This window comes from Elephas maximus, chromosome 8 (assembly GCF_024166365.1).
Source record: "Elephas maximus indicus isolate mEleMax1 chromosome 8, mEleMax1 primary haplotype, whole genome shotgun sequence".
NCBI lineage: Eukaryota > Metazoa > Chordata > Mammalia > Proboscidea > Elephantidae > Elephas > Elephas maximus.
This window is the reverse complement of record NC_064826.1, coordinates 82,462,887-82,481,615: the sequence shown is the minus strand read 5'-3', so window position 1 is coordinate 82,481,615 and position 18,729 is coordinate 82,462,887. Positions and strand designations below refer to the sequence as shown.

The window sequence follows — 18,729 nt, the reverse complement described above, 5'->3', positions numbered from 1 at the left end:
ATTGTTCGTGGTTGTTCTGTGGCTCCTCGACGTCCAAGAACCAGATAGTTACTATCACACTGAAAATTAAAAACACAACTAAATTTTTTTTCTAAGTACACTACCCCCCTTTATACAGTATCTTCCTGATGCTTCCAAACACGTGAATTTTTCAGGTCACTGAAAGATACATCTTTACTTTTGATCCAAATCTTTTGAAAACTGCACTCCTGTCTTATTTGGCAGAGTAATATAACCTTAACTGTTTTTGATTCAGAGTAGTCATTAAACACTATTATTACAAGTGGTAATATAACCATGCCTTTAGGCTTGGCTGTACAAACCTATCTGCTCATACACTGTACAGCCCCTGAAGACTACAAATTAACTTTCCTTGGAGTCATCTGTCAGTCAGCCAGCGTACTTTCCTTGCTATCTAACGCATTTGCTGTCGTCTCTGTACACACACACGCACACACACACGCACCCACTTTGCTGTATCCAATCTGGTGATCTGGTAAAGGCTGGGAGATCTGGTAACTGAAGCTGTTACAGGAATGCATCCATTATATCAGTAAGGCTCTGCATGAGAACCGCAGGGCTCTCTGAGGAGAAAAAGGCAATGGCTTTTGCTTATAGATTTTGTGGCATCTGTGTGGCCTCTATTGCTTCTCAGGGTCTCTGTGAGATTAAAGAACATTTAAATTATGCTTTCATTTTTAGATCTTCCTACAATCTCCTAACGTTTATTGCTTAAAAATATTAAAGCTAAAAAATCCCTAAATCAAATTCTAATTTCCATAAATGTCAAGAGCAATGGCTACAAATTAACATTAAATTTGAATTGGTGTTCTTTGGTGGTAAATTCAGAGAAAATGGTGACCAAAACTTAATACCATGGGATTATGAAGGGTTGTCAATACTTTTTCTACTGAGAAGCATTTGCTTTCCAGTGTTCATTGTGGTAAGAGTGTTGACAGTTCGAACAATTTATTGCTGCTTCATACTGTACATAATTAAATGAAGAAACATGTTAAACTCAAGGGAATTTTTAATAGGTTACTTGCAATTGTTATTGCAGGCAACAACTTGTACATGATTTTATTTCCAAATCCACAAAAAACAAATTTTATACAAATCAGCACTGTAAAAATGTCAATTACAGCCCCAGAGGCTTTGCTGGCAGAATAATTGTCTAAATTCTAGGATATGGGAAACAGGTTTTTTTTTCTGGAATCATCTTTTTTTTTTTTTTCTTTTCTTTTTTTACAAAAAAATTTACAAGTGAAATGTTACTACAAAACTTTTTATAAGGATTTTTTGCAAAACATTTACATTTTACCATCAACTATTTCTGTTTTAAAATCATTATGTAGATTTAATACCCTATGCTGCACATCAATTTATGTGGGATGACAACTTAGTGACATGCATAAAAAAAACACCACAAGGCATTAAAATGAAGACTTAAATACAAATATTGTTGCAATAAAACAGTTATAAAATTGAAAAATAGGACCTAAACATCATGCTTATCTAAGTTTGACAAATTAACTTTTTCTCCTAGATTACACACTTTTATTACTGCTCTCATGAGAGTGTGATAAATAATGACTTAACATCAAGTTCTAATGTAATCAGCAACACATACACAAACCTAACCAAAGAAAGTATACTATAAGGAAAAACTGCTCTAACACTGGAGTTCTACCATGATAAATACATAGCTTTGCACTGATAATTACAATAAAGAAAAGTTTTATAATGGTTGCAAAGGGAATGAACAGTGAAATGCCATTAAACAAGACTCTACTGCACATCTGTGCCCTATTACTTATAACAGCTATATCCCACTGAGTCAAATAAAGGACACTGAAATTTACGATTCTTATAAGACAGAAAAAGTGGACTCAGAATGGTATGCAGAACAGACTGTCAAAATATTTCTAATTCCAGTGGTGAAATGTGCACCTGCTAACACAAATTAATATATTTTATACGCTATAAAGCTATCCAGATTCGGTTTGATAAATTTATAATAGGCCTCATTGTTGATTAAAAAATAACTTTCCTTTCTGATCAGCTTACCTAAGTATGCATTAAAACTGGTTCATGGGATAATGGTGCAGAGTGCTTCATACCTGGTATTAACAACAACAACAAAAAGTCACTCTGAGGAAACATGATTAAAACATTAAGAAAGTTTCTTTGCATAAAAAAATTTATAGCACTGATTGTGTAGCATAATGATAGATAAAATATATATCTGATGTTTCAGCTCCTATATAATAAAATTAAAATTAACACTACCAAATGCTCCTCTGTACCAAACAAAACAACAAAAATTTGATTCTGATGTTTTAAAGCCAGGTACATCAGTTGTTAAGAGTACATTAAATAAAATATACAAAACAATTTACAAAATCCAACTAAAATTTAAAGACTCTGTTACAAGTCTACAAAAGCTTTAAGAAACTTGAAATCTATAACCACAGTGTAAAATTTTTTTTTTTCCTTTAATCTCAAAGCTTTTTTATACAAACTGAAAGCACAAAAGACCTTCAGTTATATATAACGCTACAAAGGGCTGGCCTAAAGTGTACATAGTGTAAACAGTGATCATTACAGTATTTCTCCTTCATCAAAAGTACACAAAAACATCACAATTTTGGAAAAGAATTTGCATAAACTATTTGTTTATGCAAAAATTCTGAGTAGTACTTTTCCTGAAATAATGGAGAATGCACAGGAAAATATGGACCTGTATTCACAGTCCCCAAACTAATGATGTTAATCAACCAAGTAGGTAAAAAATTTAGTTTTCAAATGGCTAATCCAATTATGATTCTGTGGAAATACTTTTTAGAAACATGAAATAGCTTACTAATGTTTAAGCTGTTGGCATAATCCAAATTTTTTCATATCAAACTTTTGGCCATCTTTCCTAAGTTTCCTTGCATAAACAATGAAATACATTTTTTTTTTTTGACTGAGAATTATTCTGATTTTTAAAAAATAATTTTTGCTTTGTAATAGCAAATCTATTATATATTTGTTAGGCTGTTTAAATGGAAAATTCAGTAACTGACATAACATAAAGATGTTACTGTGTTATGAGTTCCTTATCAATCTTCTAACACGGTACAAGAAATAAAATGAAATTGGCCAATTTTTTGGAGAGAGGAAAAAGAAAATAATCATGGAATCGTAAGACAATTTTCTGCTGGCCTTAAAAGAAGTGTGATAATTAATTTGATAATTCTTTCTTTGGCTACAAAGTCAAAGCATAAAGAATTCTGCACATTGTCAACATAACTCATATTTACAGAATATGAAACTACAGAATGATTTATACTCTATGCAAATATTTCCAATATAAACATTTAAAATGAATTTGTGGTTCAACCTAGGGTTAGGAATATAATCAATCCTAACTTTAAAACTTTTCATGTTAAGCTGTTTTGTTATTTTTCTGAAGCTATTATGAGTTCTGTTTTAACCATTTTATCCAGCATTTTCCTAAGGTTTCAATCTAAAATTTAACCTAAGATTCAGTTCTAAATTCCTCGTGTCTCCACATGGAGAAGTAACCGGACTCCACTGATTGTCTGCATACACACTACTACAATGTAGTGGTAATAAAGATCTGAGATGCACCTCAGATTACTTTTTTGGAATTTACCTAATTCAGCTGCTGAACAATTTCTAACATTTAGAAAAGACGGCCAAAACGGTTTTCAGTTGATTTTCCAGAAATCAGGCAAAGGAAATACAATATTATCCCTATCATCAGTTAACTATGTTTTTCTGTGCTATAGAAAAAAAGGAAATACACATAAATTATTACTGACTGAATTTATAATAAAGTACTTTGAAAGAAAACAAGTCTAATTAAGGTCCAGCCTACAAAATACTGAGGTCTGTCTTTTTAAACATGTTAACACATGATATTGAGAGGGGAAGATTCAGATTAAAGGTTATGTGATATATTTTCAAATAACTACAACTTATAGTACGGAGGAAATACTCTTCCATATGTTTCCAGTACATCAGTTTGCTTTTTGTAATCGTGAAAATTCAACACTTCGCGTGTTGACCCAAAACGCTGGAGTACATAAAGAATCCAGGAACAAAAACATGATTTCCTACTACTCTGTAATTCACTTGACCAGCCCATTTCCAGATTTTCAAAGGTGTGTAAACTTAAGTGCAGCACTAGAGGTCTCTGTATAAACAGCTTCTCAGAATTCTTCCATATTGGTTGAAACATTGGGAGTTGCTGGGTTTGAATCTTGAGAAATGGCTGCAACTGTAACAATTCTCGGGGAGCCAAGCACCTCTGTAACAGATGAGTCCAGTTCTCCCGAGGTAACAATGGCAAGAGCTGTCCCACCACCTTTCTTATTCTGGTGCGTTTTGACATGTTTGGAGAGATGATCACTCCGCATAAATCTTTTAGAACATTCCGGGCATTCAAATCGCTTTTCACCTGGACAGAAAAATAGTAAATAATGTATGTTTTACTTAAATAAGGTTATAATTTTAAATACCTTGTCTCTGGTTAATGCTGTACTTTTTGCTTAACTTTTGACTAATTGCAAAAAAAATTCTTTCCATTTTATTTAAAAATGCTATCGAAGCAGCAGTGCAGTACAGGAGAAAGAGCATGTGGTAGGGAATAAAAGAGCTGAGTTAAAGTCCTGGTTCTGACAGAAGCTGAAAATAAAAGCTGGAGCAAGTAATCCCTCTGGGCCTCAGTTTCCCTATCTACAAAATAAGAGACTTCTAACAGATGATCTCAAAAATCTCTTCCAGGTGTAACAAAAATACAATGTTCAATGCTCATATCTCCCCTTCCTTAAAACTACTTACCTGGGTTTTAGTTTGAATCCCTTAGAGGCATATATTAAAATTATTTAAAATAAAATAATGTAATAATTTAATAGTGTATTAAGTTTCTCACAAGGTAAAAAAGGGAAGTAGGAACAAACTGCATTTCAAAGTTAATAGAGCTTTCAGGTTTAATATAATAAGACTGCCAGGTTCTATAATATAAAGTAATCCTTAAACACACTCTCTTTAAAATACAACATTTCTAGTGGAATGATACACTTCTCTGCTTTGTAATGGAACCCTGCTGGCAAAGCGGTTAAGAGCCCAGGCTGCTAATCAAAAGGTCGGCAGTTCGAATTCACCAGCTGCCCCTTGGAAACCTTATGGGGCAGTTTCACTCTGACCTATAGGGTTGCTGTGAGTAGGAATCAACTTGATGGCACAAAACAACAACATGCTTTGTAATAAAAACTAACACGTTTCTATGATAACTAAAAAGAAAAAAAGCCATTTCATCTTTGTGTACAATGGATGTTGTTGCTCTTAGGTGCTATCAAGTCAATTCTGACTCATAGCGACCCTAAATTGAACAGAACGAACCACCACCTGGTCCTGAGTCATCCTCAAAATCTTTGTTATATTTGAGCCCACCGTTACAGCCACTGTGTCACTGCATCTCCTTGAGTGTATTCTTCTTTTTCGCTGATCTTCTACCAAGCTTGATATCCTTCTCCAGGGACTGGTCCCTCCCGATAACATGTCTAAAGTGAGATGAAGTCTCACTATTCTCGCATCCAATGAGCACTCTGACTGTATTTATTCCACGACAGATTTGTTCTTTCTTCTGGGAATCTACTGTATGTACAATATACTTCGCCAACACCATAATTCAAAGGCATCAATTCTTCCACCACATGTCCGTCAGTTTGTCGTACTGTGGTAGCTTGTGTGTTGCTGTGATAGTAGAAGCTTTGCCACTGGTATTTCAAATATTAGCAGGGTCACCCATGGAGGACAGGTTTCAGCAGGGCTTTCAGACTAAGACAGACTAGGAAGAAGGACCTGGCAGTCTACTTCTGAAAAAATTAGCCTTTGAAAACCTTATGAATAGCAGTGGAACAATGTCTGATACATGTTGGGAGATGAGTCCCTCAAGTTGGAAGGCATTCAAAATACAACTGGGGAAGAGCTGCCTCTTCTATGTAGAGTCGACCTTAATAATGTAGATGGTATCAAGACCTTCATTTGCTGATGTAGCATGACTGAAAATGAGTAGAAACAGCAGCTATAAGCATAATCAAAACATGGGATTCATGAAGCATGAATCTAGGAAAATTGGAAGTTGTCAAAAATGAAATGCAACTCATAAACATTGGTATCTTAGGCATTAGTGAGCTGAAAAGGACCAGTATTGGCCATTTTGAATAAGACAATCATATAGTCTAGGATGGCACTGGGGCTGGGAGGGGGATAGTCTACTACACCAGGAGTGAAAAATTAAAGAAGAATGGCATCACAATCATCATCAAAAAGGACAATTCATGATCTATCTTGAAGTACAACACTGTCAGTGATAGGAAAATATCCATACACCTACCAGGAAGACCAGTTAATATGACCATTATTCAAACTTATGCACCAACAACTAAGGCCAAAGATGATGAAATTAAAGATGTTCACCAAATTCTGCAGTCTGAAACTGATCAAGCATGCAATCAAGATGCATTAATAATTACTGGAAATTGGAATGTGAAAGTTGGAAACAAAGAAGGACTGGTAGTTTGAAAATATGACCATGGTGATAGAAATGATGCTAGAGATAGCACGATAGAATTTTGCAAGATGACAACTTCTTCACTGCAAATATCTTTTCGCCAACGTAAATGGCAACTATACATGTGGAACCCACCCAAAGGAATACACAGGAATCAAATAACCTACATCTGTGGAAACAGACAATGGAGAAAATCAATATCGCCCATCAGAACAAGGCCAGGGGACGAATGAGGAACAGACCATCAGTTGCTCATATGCAAGTTCAAGCTGACATTCAAGAAAATCAGAACAAATCCACAGGGCAAAAATACCACTTTAACTATAACCCACCTGAATTTAGAGACCATATCAAGAACAGATTTGATGCACTGAACACTAATGACTGAAGACCAGAAGAGTTGTGGAATTATATCATCATACCTGAAGAAAACAAGAGGTCATTAAGAAGACAGGAAAGAAAGAAAAGACCAAAATGGATGTCAGGAGAGACTCTGAGAGTTGTTCTTGAACATAAAGTAGCTAAAGCGAATGGAAGAAATAAAGTGGAAGAGCTGAACAGAAGATTTTCAAAGGGCAGCTCAAGAAGACAAAGTATTATAAAGAAATGTGCAAAGACATGGAGATAGAAAACCAAAAGCAAAGTTACAGGCTCAGCATTTCTAAAGCTGTAAGAACTGCAGAAAAAATTCAAGCCTCAAGTTGCAATCTTGAAAGATTCTCGAAGGAAATACTAAACAACACAGGAGGCATCAAAAACAGATGGAAGGAACATGCAGAGTCACTGTACCAAAAAGGATTGGTTGACGTTCAACCATTTCAGGAGGTTCAGATACAATCAAGAACCGATGATGGTACTGAAGGAAGAGGTCCAAGCTGCACTGAAGGCACTGGTGAAAAACAGGGCTCCATGAACTGACAGAATACCAGTTGAAATGTTTCAACAAACAGATGCAGTGCTGGAGATGCTCACTCGTGTATGCCAGGAAATTTGGAAGACAGCAACCTGGCCAAACAACTGGAAAAGATCCATATTTGTACACATTTCAAAGAAAGGTGACCCAACAGAACGCGGAAATTATTGAACAATATCATTAACACAACATACCGGTAAAATTTTGCTAAAGATCATTCAAAAGCGGTCGGTGGCAGTATATTGACAAAGAACTGCTAGAAATTCAAGCTGAATGCGGAAGGGGACATGGAACAATGGATATCATCGCTGATTGTCAGATGAATCCTGGCTGAAAGCAGAGAATACCAGAAAGGTGTTTAGTGTTTTATTGACTATGCAAAGGCATTCAACTGTGTGGATCGTAACAAATTATGGACACCACTGAGAAGAATGCGAATTCTAGAATACCTCACTGTCCTCATGAGGAACCTGTACATAGAACAAGAAGCAGTCATTTGAACAGAGCAAGGGAATGCTGCGTGGTGTAACGTCAAGAAAGGTGTTCATCAGGGTTGTATCCTTTCACCATACTTATTTAATCTGTATGCTGAGCAAATAATACAAGAAGCTGGATTATATGAAGAAGAATGTGGCATCAGGATTAAAGGAAGGCTCATTAATACCCTGCGATTTGCAGATGGCACAACCTTGCTTGCTGAAAGTGAAGAGGACTGGAAACATTTACTGGTGTAGATTAAAGATGACCACAGCCTTCAGCATGGATTATACCTCAACATAAAGAAAACAAAAATCTACACAACTGAGAGGCAGAACCAACATGGCGCTATATACAGACACACCACGTTGTCCCTCCACAGCACAGACCCAAAAAACTAAGTACAACAGAGAAAAACATCAATCCTGGAACCCTAAGTGTCAAATGAAGAGATAAAGAACTCAGCCAAGCACCGAATGGAGTAAGAAACTGACAGACAACAGTGAGTGAGGTGAGATACATGCAGAGGTCCCCTATTAGCTAACACAGCCCAAAGCACTATGCTGGACTCCTGTCAAAGATCAGCGGACAGGGAGTACAGGAAGAAGCTTGATGGAGCTCCCAGTAGAAGACAGAGCACCAGGAAACCAGCAATATACACTTTCCTGTCTCCCATCCTTCTCCTCCCTGCTCCACTTCCACCACTTCCTAACTGGCTGCAGTCGCTAGCCTGCCCAGGAAGCGTAGGGTCTGTCCTGCTTGGATTCGCCCCACCCACATTAGAGATTGATGGACAGGCAGTACAGGAAAGCAGCTTCACAGAGCTCCCACCAGGACACAGAGCACCTGCTGGGCCTACCCAGCTGCACCATAGCTCGACTGGCCCTGCCCATTGGACCAGAAGGTGAAAAGTATCTTGCCCAGAGACGAGCAAACAACAAAGAACACACAGCCCACCTGCTCAGAAAAGATCAAATAAAAAAGCAGAACAAAACGAACAAATCTACAATCAATAAGTGAAGAAAATAACTACCGAATGTCCAGAAGACAGTATCAAAACATATTAAAAAACAGGGCAGGATGGTTCCAGTAGGTGTCCAAAATAAAACACTGGATGACATTCCAGTAGAAGAAAAGGCACTAGAACTGCCTGATAAAAAAAGAGAGTTAAAATCTTTAATATTCAGATCTATTTGAGTTGAAGCAATAAGCAGACAAAAATGAGGAAAAAATAGATCAATTCATGGAAAAGGCAGACAAATTCATGGAAAATACAGACAAAAAGAATGGAAGAATTCAGGAAAATAACACAGTAACAAAACGCCAAAGTAAATTCACAACCAGAAATCATACAAAAACAACTAGAAATCCAAAAGACAGAACAACAAGATTTCAGAAATGGACAGTGTCATACATAGAAAGGCTGAGGAGCAGGTTTCCAATGATGGGAAGACAGGACCACCAAAATTGAAGACAAACACTTGGATAAAACTCTGAGGAAAAATCAGAAAAAAGAATGAAGAGAAATGAAGAAACCCTGAAAATTACATGTGATACAAAAGAAAGCAAAATGATTAGAGTTCCAGATAGGGAGAAAATGCAAAACACAGAGAAGATCACTGAAGAATTGCCAAGAGAAAACTTCCCTGATATCATGAAAGATGAAAAGCTGACCATTCAAGAAGCTCAACAAACCCCATATAGGACAGACCCCAAAAGAAAATCACCAAGGAATATCATAATTACCCTCGCTAAAACCAAAGACAAAGAAAGAATCCTGAGAGCAGCTTGAGATAAACGAAAAGTCACATACAGAGGGAAAACAGTAAAGACTAAGCTCTGATTATCTGGCAGAAACCATGCAGGCAAAAAGGTAATGGAATGACACATATAAAACCTTGAAAGAAAAAAACTGCCAACAAATAATAATATACCCTGCAAAACTCATTCAAATATGATGGTGAAATTAGGACATCTCCAGATTAACAGAAATTAAGGGAATATGTAAAAACCAGACTTACAAGAATTATTAAAGGGAGTCCTTTGGTGTGAGAACAAACAACATCAGACCACAGCCTGAATCTAGGATGCAAGATTTGTACCAGTCAGATACCAACCTAGGAAATGAACTCTGAAGGACTATCCAAAACCAAAAGAATTACAACAGGGAACCAGAGGTTAATCTGAAAATGACAACAATGTCAAAACAATAAAAGAGAATAAACACTGTAGATACAGAACTTTCTAAAGGAGAGGAAAGCAAGGTGATACGAAATAAGAATACACTGGTTCAATCCTAGGAAGGAAAGGGTAAATTTCAAGGTAACCACAAAGAAAGTAAACAAATCTACTCACCAAAATAAAGAAAAAAAAAACAAAGTCTCAGTATAAACAAAATCTATAAAAACAAATGAAAAAAAAAAAATCCACAAACAAAAGAAATTCAGCACAGCAGAGAAAGAGGAACAAAGAAAACATCAGCACCACAAAAAAAAGCACTACAAAGTGACGGCAATAAACTCACACCTATCAATAATTACACTGAACGTAAACGGCCTAAATGCACTCATAAAGAGACAGAAAGTGACAAAAGGATAAGAAAAACAGGATCCATCAAAATGCTGTATACAAGAGACATCCCTTAGAAATACAGATGTAAATTTATTAAAAATTAAAGGATGGAAAAAATATATATCAAGCAAACAGCTACGAAAAATGAGGAGTGGCAATACTAATAAACACTTTAAAACAAAATCCACCATAAAAGACAAAGGGCACTATGTAATGATTAAAGGGATGATTCATCGTAAAAATATAATCGTAACAAACTTCTACGCACCCAATGACAGGGCTCCAAAATACATAAACTCTAACAGCGCTGAAAAGAGAAATTAAAATTCCACAATAATAATATGAGATTTCAACACATCATTCTTGGTAAAAGATAGAACATCTAGAAAGAAACTGAACAAAGATACAGAAGAGCTAAAGGACACAATCAGCAAACTTTACGTCATAGACTTATACAAAACACTCCACCTAACAGCTGCAAAGTACACATTCTTTTCCAACATACACGAACGTTCTCCAGAACAGACCACATCTTAGGCTACACAGCAACCCGTGATAAAATCCAAAACACTGAGATAATACAAAGTATCTCCTCTGACCACAATGCCATCAAGGTAAAAATTAACAAAAGGAAGAGTAAGGGAAAAAATCAATTACATGGAAATTGAATAACACCCTGCTTAAAAACCAATGGGTAATAGTAGAAATCAGAGATGGAATCAAATTTCTAGATGAAACAAGAATGAAAACATCATACCAAAACCTTTGGGACACAGCAAAGGCACTCCTCAGAGGTCAATTTATAGCAATATATGCACACATCAAAAAATAAGGGACAAAATCAAAACATTAGCTACACAACTTGAACAAATAGAAAGAGAGCAACAGAAGAAGCCCACAGCCACCAGAAAATAGAAAATAATAAAGATCTGAGCAGAAATAAAAATAGAGAATAGAAAAACAAAAGAATCAAAAAAAACAAAAGTTGGTTCTTTGAAAGGATCAACAAAATTGACAAACCACTGGCCAAAATGACAAAAGGAAAACGGGAGAGGTCACAACCCAAATAAGAAATGAAATGGGGGATATTACAACGGACCCATCTGAAATAAAAAGGATCAAAACATATTATTATGAAAAACTATACTCCAACCAATTTGAAAACCTAGATAAAATGGGTAAATTTCTAGAAACACACTACCTACCCAAACTAACAAAAGATGATGCTGAAAATCTGAAAAGACCCATGAGAAGAGATTGAAAAGGTAATTAAAAAAAAAAAAACTTCCAACAAAAAAAAAAGCCCTGGCCCACGTGGCTTCACTGCAGAATTCTACAAAACATTCAGTGAAAACCTTATGCCAGTACCACTCAAAACCATTTCAGAACATAGAAAAGGAAGCGATACTTCCGAATTCATTCTATGAAGCCAGCATAACCCTGATACCCAAACCAGATGAAGACACTGTAAACAAAGAAAATTACAGACCATTATCTCTCATGAACACAGATGCAAAAATTCTCAACAAAATTCTAGCCAATGGAATTCAGGATCATATCAAAAGAATATACCATGACCAAGTAAGAATTGCACCAGGTATGCAAAGATGGTTCAACATTCGAAAATCAATCAACATAATCCACCACATAAAGAATCACATGATATCTCAACTGACACAGAAAAGACATTTGACAAAGTCCAACACTCATTCCTGATAAAAACTCAATAAAATAGGTATAGAAGGGGAATTTCTCAACATAATAAAGGACATCTATGTAAAACCCATGGCCAACATCAATCTTAACAGACAGAGGCTGAAAACATAACCCTTGAGAACAGGAACAAGATAAGGATACCCTTTATCACCACTCCTTTTTAACACTGTGCTGGAAGTGCTAGCTAGAGCCATAAGGCAAGAAAAAGAAATAAAAGGCATCCAAATTGGTCATGAAGAAGTTAAACAGTCCATATTTGCAGATGATATGATACTATACACAGAAAATCTGAAAGACTCCATGAGAAAACTACTGGAACTAATAGAAAGATTCAGCAGATTAGGAGGATACAAGATAAACACACAAACATCAGCTGGATTCCTATACCAATAAAGAGAATGGTGAAAAGGAATCAGGAAAACTATACCACTGGTTTTTACCACTACTGCAAGAAACCAAAACAGATCTATATAAATGGAAAAACATACCATGTTCATAGATAGGTAGGCTCAACATTGTGAAAATGACACGTCTATCGAAAGCAATTAACAAATACAATGCAATCCCGATCCAAATATCAACATTCTTTAAAAAGATGGAAAACCTTATCATTAACTTTATATGGAAAGGGAAAAAGCCCTGGGTAAGTAAAAAGCACTACTTAAGAATAAAGCAGGAGGACTTGCACTACCTCAGAACATACTATACAGCCATGGTAGTCAAATGAGCCTGATACTGATACAACAACAGATACCTCGACCAATGGAACAAAACTGAGAACCCAGACGTAAATCTATCCATCTACAGTCACCTGATCTTCGACAAGGGCCCAAAGTCCATCAAATGGGGAAAAGACAATCTTTTTAACAAATGGCACTGGCAAAACTGGATGTCCATCTGCAAAAAAAAGAAACACGACCCATGCCTTACACCGTATATAAAAACTAATTCAAAATGAATCAAAGACATAAATATAAAGCCAAAGACTATAAAAAGTTCATAGAAGAAACACTGTGATCAATGATAGAGGCCCTAATACAACATGGCATTAACAGGATACAAACCATAACCAATAACACACAAATTCAAGAAGACAAACTAGATAACTGGGATCTTCTAAAAATTAAACAGTTATGCTCATCAAAAGACTTCACTAAAATAGTAAAAAGAACCTACAGACTAGGGAAAAAATTTTGGGTATTACAAATAAGGCAAAGGTCTAATCTCTAAAACCTACAAGAAAATCCAGCATCTGTACAATAGACAAATAATCCAATTAAAAAATGGGCAAAGGAAATGAACAGACACTTCACCAAAGAAGACATTCAAGTGGCCAAAAGACACATGAGGAAATGTTTGCAATCACTAGCCATTAGAGAAATGCAAATTAAAACCACAATGAGATACCATTTCACCCCAATATCACTGGCACAAAACAAACAAAAAACCCGGAAATAACAAATGTTGGAGAGGCTGCGAGGAGGCTGGAATTCTTATGCACTGCTGATGGGAATGCAAAATGATACAACAATTTTGGAAAATGATATGGCTCTTCCTTAGAAAGCTAGAAATAGAAATACCATATGATCGAGCAATCTCACTCCTAAGAATATATCCTGGAGAAGTAAGAGTCATCACACGAATAGACATATGCACACCCATGTGCACTGCAGCACTGTCCACAATAGCAAAAAGATGGAACAACCTATATGCCCATCGACAGACAGATGGATAAACGAACTATGGTACATATGCACAATGAAGTATTACACAATGATAAAGAACAATGATTAAATCTGCGAAGCATCTGATAATGTGGATGAATGTGGAGGGCATCAAGCTGAGTGAAATAAGTCAATCACAAAAGGACAAATATTTATGAGACTACTACTGTAAAAACTCAATAAAAGGTTTACACACAAAAAGAAACAATCTTTCACGGTTACAAGGGAGGGGAGGGGTGGGGATGGAAAAACACTAAATAGACAATAGATAAGCGGTAGCTTTGGTGAAGGTAAGACAGTACATAACACTGGGGAAGCCAGCACAACTTGTGTAAGACAAGGTCATGGAAGCTCCACAGACATATCCAAACTCCCTGAAGGACTGAATTGCTGGGCTGAGGGCTGCAGGGACCATGGTCTCGGGGAACATCTAGCTCAACTGGCATAACATAGTTTATAAAGTAAATGTTCTACATTCTATGTTGGTGAGTAGCATCTGGGGTCTTAAAAGGCTGTGAGCAGCCATCTAACATACTCCACTGGTCTCACCCTTCACAAGCAATGGAGAACGAAGAAAACTGAAGACACAAGGCAAAGACTAGTCCAAAGGACTAAGGGACCACATCTACCATGGCCTTCACCAGACTGAGTCCAGTACAGCTAGATGGTGCCCGGCTACCACCGGCTGCTCTGACAGAAATCACAATAGAGGGTCCCGGACAGAGCTGGAGAAAAATGCAGAACAAAATTCTAACTCATACACACAAAAATGACCAGGCTTACTGGCCTGAGACTGGAAAAATCCTGACAGTATGGCCCCTGGACACCCTCTTAGCTTGTTAATGAAGTCACTCTCGAGGTTCACCATTCAGCCAAAGATTAAGACAGGCTCATAAATCAAAACGAGACTATAAGGGGCACACGAGCCCAGGGGCAAGGACTAGAAGTCAAGAGGGAACAGGAAAGCTGGTAATAGGGAACCCAAGGTTGAGAAGGGAGAGTGCTGACATGTCGTAGGGTTGTTAACCCATGTCATAACAACACGTGTACTGAAAGTTTAATAAGAAACTAGTTTGTTCTGTAAAGTTTCATCTAAAGTACAAAAAAAAAAAATCCACACAAGTGGACTAATAAGCAACATCATTGTATCTGGAAAAAAACAATGAAGGCATTTAAGCTTTAAGGTAAGTGACTTCAATTTTATGATGTTGAAACTTAGATAAGGGCAAGAAAATTATAGGTAGTTAAGAATCCATCTTAAACTCCTTCACCTTTCAAGTTTCCCATTTCAGTTCAAAAGAAAAATTTTAAGTTTACAATTTTTAAAGCTAGAAGAAACCTTAAAAATCCATTTTTAACACTTTCATTTTATATATGGGTAAGTTGAAGCTCAGAGATCAATATGCTTGCAAGTCATACAACTTAATGTCAGAGCATGATTCAAGGCATCTAACTTCTAATCTACGAAGAAAGCCTGGGACATCTACTTCCAAAAACTGGCCAATGAAAATCTTACAAATCGCAATGGTCTGATAGAAAACAGGTTACAGAGATGGGACAGGACCTGGTAGTGTTTTGTTCTGTTGCACATGGGATCGCCATGAGCCAGGGGCTGACTCAACAGCAACAACAACATCAACTTCTAGTAAGGACTCTTTATTGCTACACCACTAGAGTTCATCTAGAAATCTCAGTTCTTTTATACCAACAATGTACAGAAATTACCAGAAAGAATCCTGGAGAGGTGGAGCCAACATGGCATTCCAGACAGAAGCACCATGCTGTCCCTCTGCAGCAGAGACCTGAAAAACTAAGTAAAACAGATACAAATGTCAATCCTAGAACCCTAAGCACCAAATGAAGGGATAAGAGCTAGATAAAGCAGCAAATGGAAGAAGAAACTGACAGAGAACAGAGAATGAGTACAGCTACGGAGTGGAGGTCCCCTACCAGCTAATATGGCACAGCTTTGTTATCTGGGAGCAAAGCCAACAACGACTCCAGACAGGGAGTACACGAAGGCAACTTTACGGAGCTCCCAACAGGAAACAGAGTACTAGTAACCTGAGATATTCACTTTCCCACCCTTCACCCTTCTACATTGCATGCTGCCTCCACTGCTTTCCAAAGGACCACGGTTGTTTGGGGATGAGACCAGCTCAATGCTGCCCTAGGTCCACCCTGCCCCTGCTGACCAGCTCCCTCAGTGCCATACATATATTTTTTTATATGTATTTCTCTTTCCCTTTCTCCCTTTTCTTTCTCCCTTTCACCTAGCCCCCTACACTGCCTCTGTCACTTCCTGATGGGGCGTGCTGCTCTGCCCCACAAGAGAAATATAGCTCACATTCATCCCAGATCTGCCCCGCCCTCAATGGCCAGTTTGACCCTCGATGCTGTATTTTTGTTATATCTTTTGTCTTTTTCCCCTTCTTCCTTCCCTTGTCTTTTTCTCCTTCTTCCTTTCCTTTCTACTGCCCACCTAGCCCCGTACACCACCAACGCCCCTTTTTGATGGCCATGCCGCACTGCTCAGCTAGAGTCACTGGCACGTGGCCTTCCACGGTTTGCCCTGCCCCCACTCGTTGGCTCCTACTGAGTTGCCACTTTCCTTGTTTTTTGGTTTTCTTTCTCTCTCTTCTTTCTTCCTCCCACCTAGCTCTGCATATCACATCCTCTCCCTTCCCTTCTGCCTCTCTGCACTGTCAAACAAGTGTTGTTCCCCCGAATGCAATCTGTATGAACCTCCGGACCCTGCTCCACCAAGCCATCACGCCTCTGGTGCAGACCCCCAGAACCTATCCTGTGTTGCTTCCAACCACACCCCACCAAGTACCATGCCCCTGAGTGGCACCAGTGCAGACCTCTCGACCCTGCCCTGTGCTGAACTCAGGCCTCACCCCACTGAGTACTGGGTGTCCCTGTGTGGGACAGGAGTGGAACCGTGGACCCAGCCCTGTGCTGCCCCAGCCCCTTCCCACTGAACACCGCCCCCCCAAGCGGGGCCGACATGGACCTCTGGATGCCTGGACCTTGCCCTGTTGCGCTGCCCCTAGTCCTGACCTACTGGCTCCAGTTCTTGCTGTAGATACATGAGCCATCCCTGCCCCACCTGCTCTTCTCTGACCTGCCCTACTGCACCACAGCTTATTGACCAGCCCTGCCCATCTGGACAAGGTGCTGAGAACTATTCTGTCAACAGACAAGCTAGCAACAAAACACACTCAGCCCACCCACCCAGATGTAACCAAATAAAACAAAACGGCATGATGAAACAAACAAACATGCAATCAATAAATGAGGACAATCACTCCTGAATGTCTCTGAGACAGCAGACAATATCAAAACATATACAAACACAGGACAGGATAGCTCCAGTAAGGAACCAAAATAAACCACCAAACAACCTTCCAGTAGAAGATAAAGCATTGGAACTACCTGTAAGGGAGTTCGACAGTTTAATATTCAGGTCTCTCCAAGAGATCAGAAAAACAATCAAGAAAAACACAGAAAAAAACAAGGAAAAAATAGACAAAATCATGGAAAATACAGAAAAAATCAGGGAAAAGAAAGCCAACGCAAAAGAACAACTCAGGAATATAATGTAAGAACAAAATATCAAAATAATTAGAAATCATACAAATACAGCTATTAGAAATCCAAAAGATAAACAAGATTTTTAGAAATGGACAACACAATAGAAGGTTTAGGGGCAAATCTGAAGTGACTGAAGACAGGATCAGCAAAACTGAAGACAAATCCATGGATACCACTTTGAAGAAAAACCAGAGAAAAGAAGGAAGTTGAAGAAAACCTAAGAACTATGTAGGATAAATTCAAGAGCAAGAATTTGTATGTGATCAGTTTCAGAATGGGGAGAAATGGGAAAACACAGACAGAATCACTGAAGATTTGCTGACAGAAAACTTCCCTAATATCATAAAAGATGAAAAGATGACCATCCAAGAAGTTCAACGAACCCCATATAGGATAGGCCTCTGAAGAAAGTCTCCAAGATATATCATAATCACACTTGTCAAAACCAAAGACAAAGAAAGAACATTGAGAGCAGCTCAAAAAAAGCAAAAGTCACATACAAAGGGGAAACAATAAGACTAAGCTCTGACTACTTGGGAGAAATCACGTAGGCTAGAAAGCAATGGGAGGACATATATAAAACCTTGAAAGAAAAAAAAACTGCCAACCAAAAATAATACATTCTGCAAAACTTTCACTCAAATATGGTGGAATTAGGATATTTCCAGATATAAAGAAATTAAGGAAATATGTAAAAAACTAAGCCAAACTTACAAGAATTATTAAAGGGAGTCCTTCACTTAGAGAACCAATAACATTAGACCACAACCTGAATTTAGGACACAGCATCAGTCAGATACCAACCTAGGTAATGAACTCTGAAGGATAAAACAAAACTAGAAGTTTTACAGCAGGGAACCAGAGAGGTCAGTCTGTAAATGACAACATCAAAACAATAAAAACAAGAATAAAAGGGTATAGATACAGAACTTTCAAATGAAGAAGTCAAGACAGTATCAAATAAAAGACTGGTTCAAATGTAGGAAAATAAGGGTAAACTTCAAGGTAACCACATAGAAAGTTAACAAACCAACTTATTAAAATAAAGAAGAAAAACATAAAGTCTCAGGCAATACAAAATCTACAAAAAACAAAACAAACAAAAAGAAAATCCACAAAGAGAACTCTGCACAAGACAGCAAGAG

At 37.6% G+C, this 18,729-nt stretch overlaps 1 protein-coding gene across 1 annotated transcript in view; it reads right to left on the bottom strand.

Moving 5' to 3' along the window:
• Nucleotides 1-1,001: 1,001 nt before the first annotated feature.
• Nucleotides 1,002-18,729, bottom strand: part of SP4 (Sp4 transcription factor) — a 97,320-nt gene continuing 79,592 nt past the window's right edge. The window contains exon 6 of the mRNA XM_049893522.1: nt 1,002-4,468. Within this exon, the coding sequence (XP_049749479.1) occupies nt 4,221-4,468 (248 nt within the window). The 3' untranslated portion in view covers nt 1,002-4,220. The remainder of the gene's footprint in view (nt 4,469-18,729) is intronic.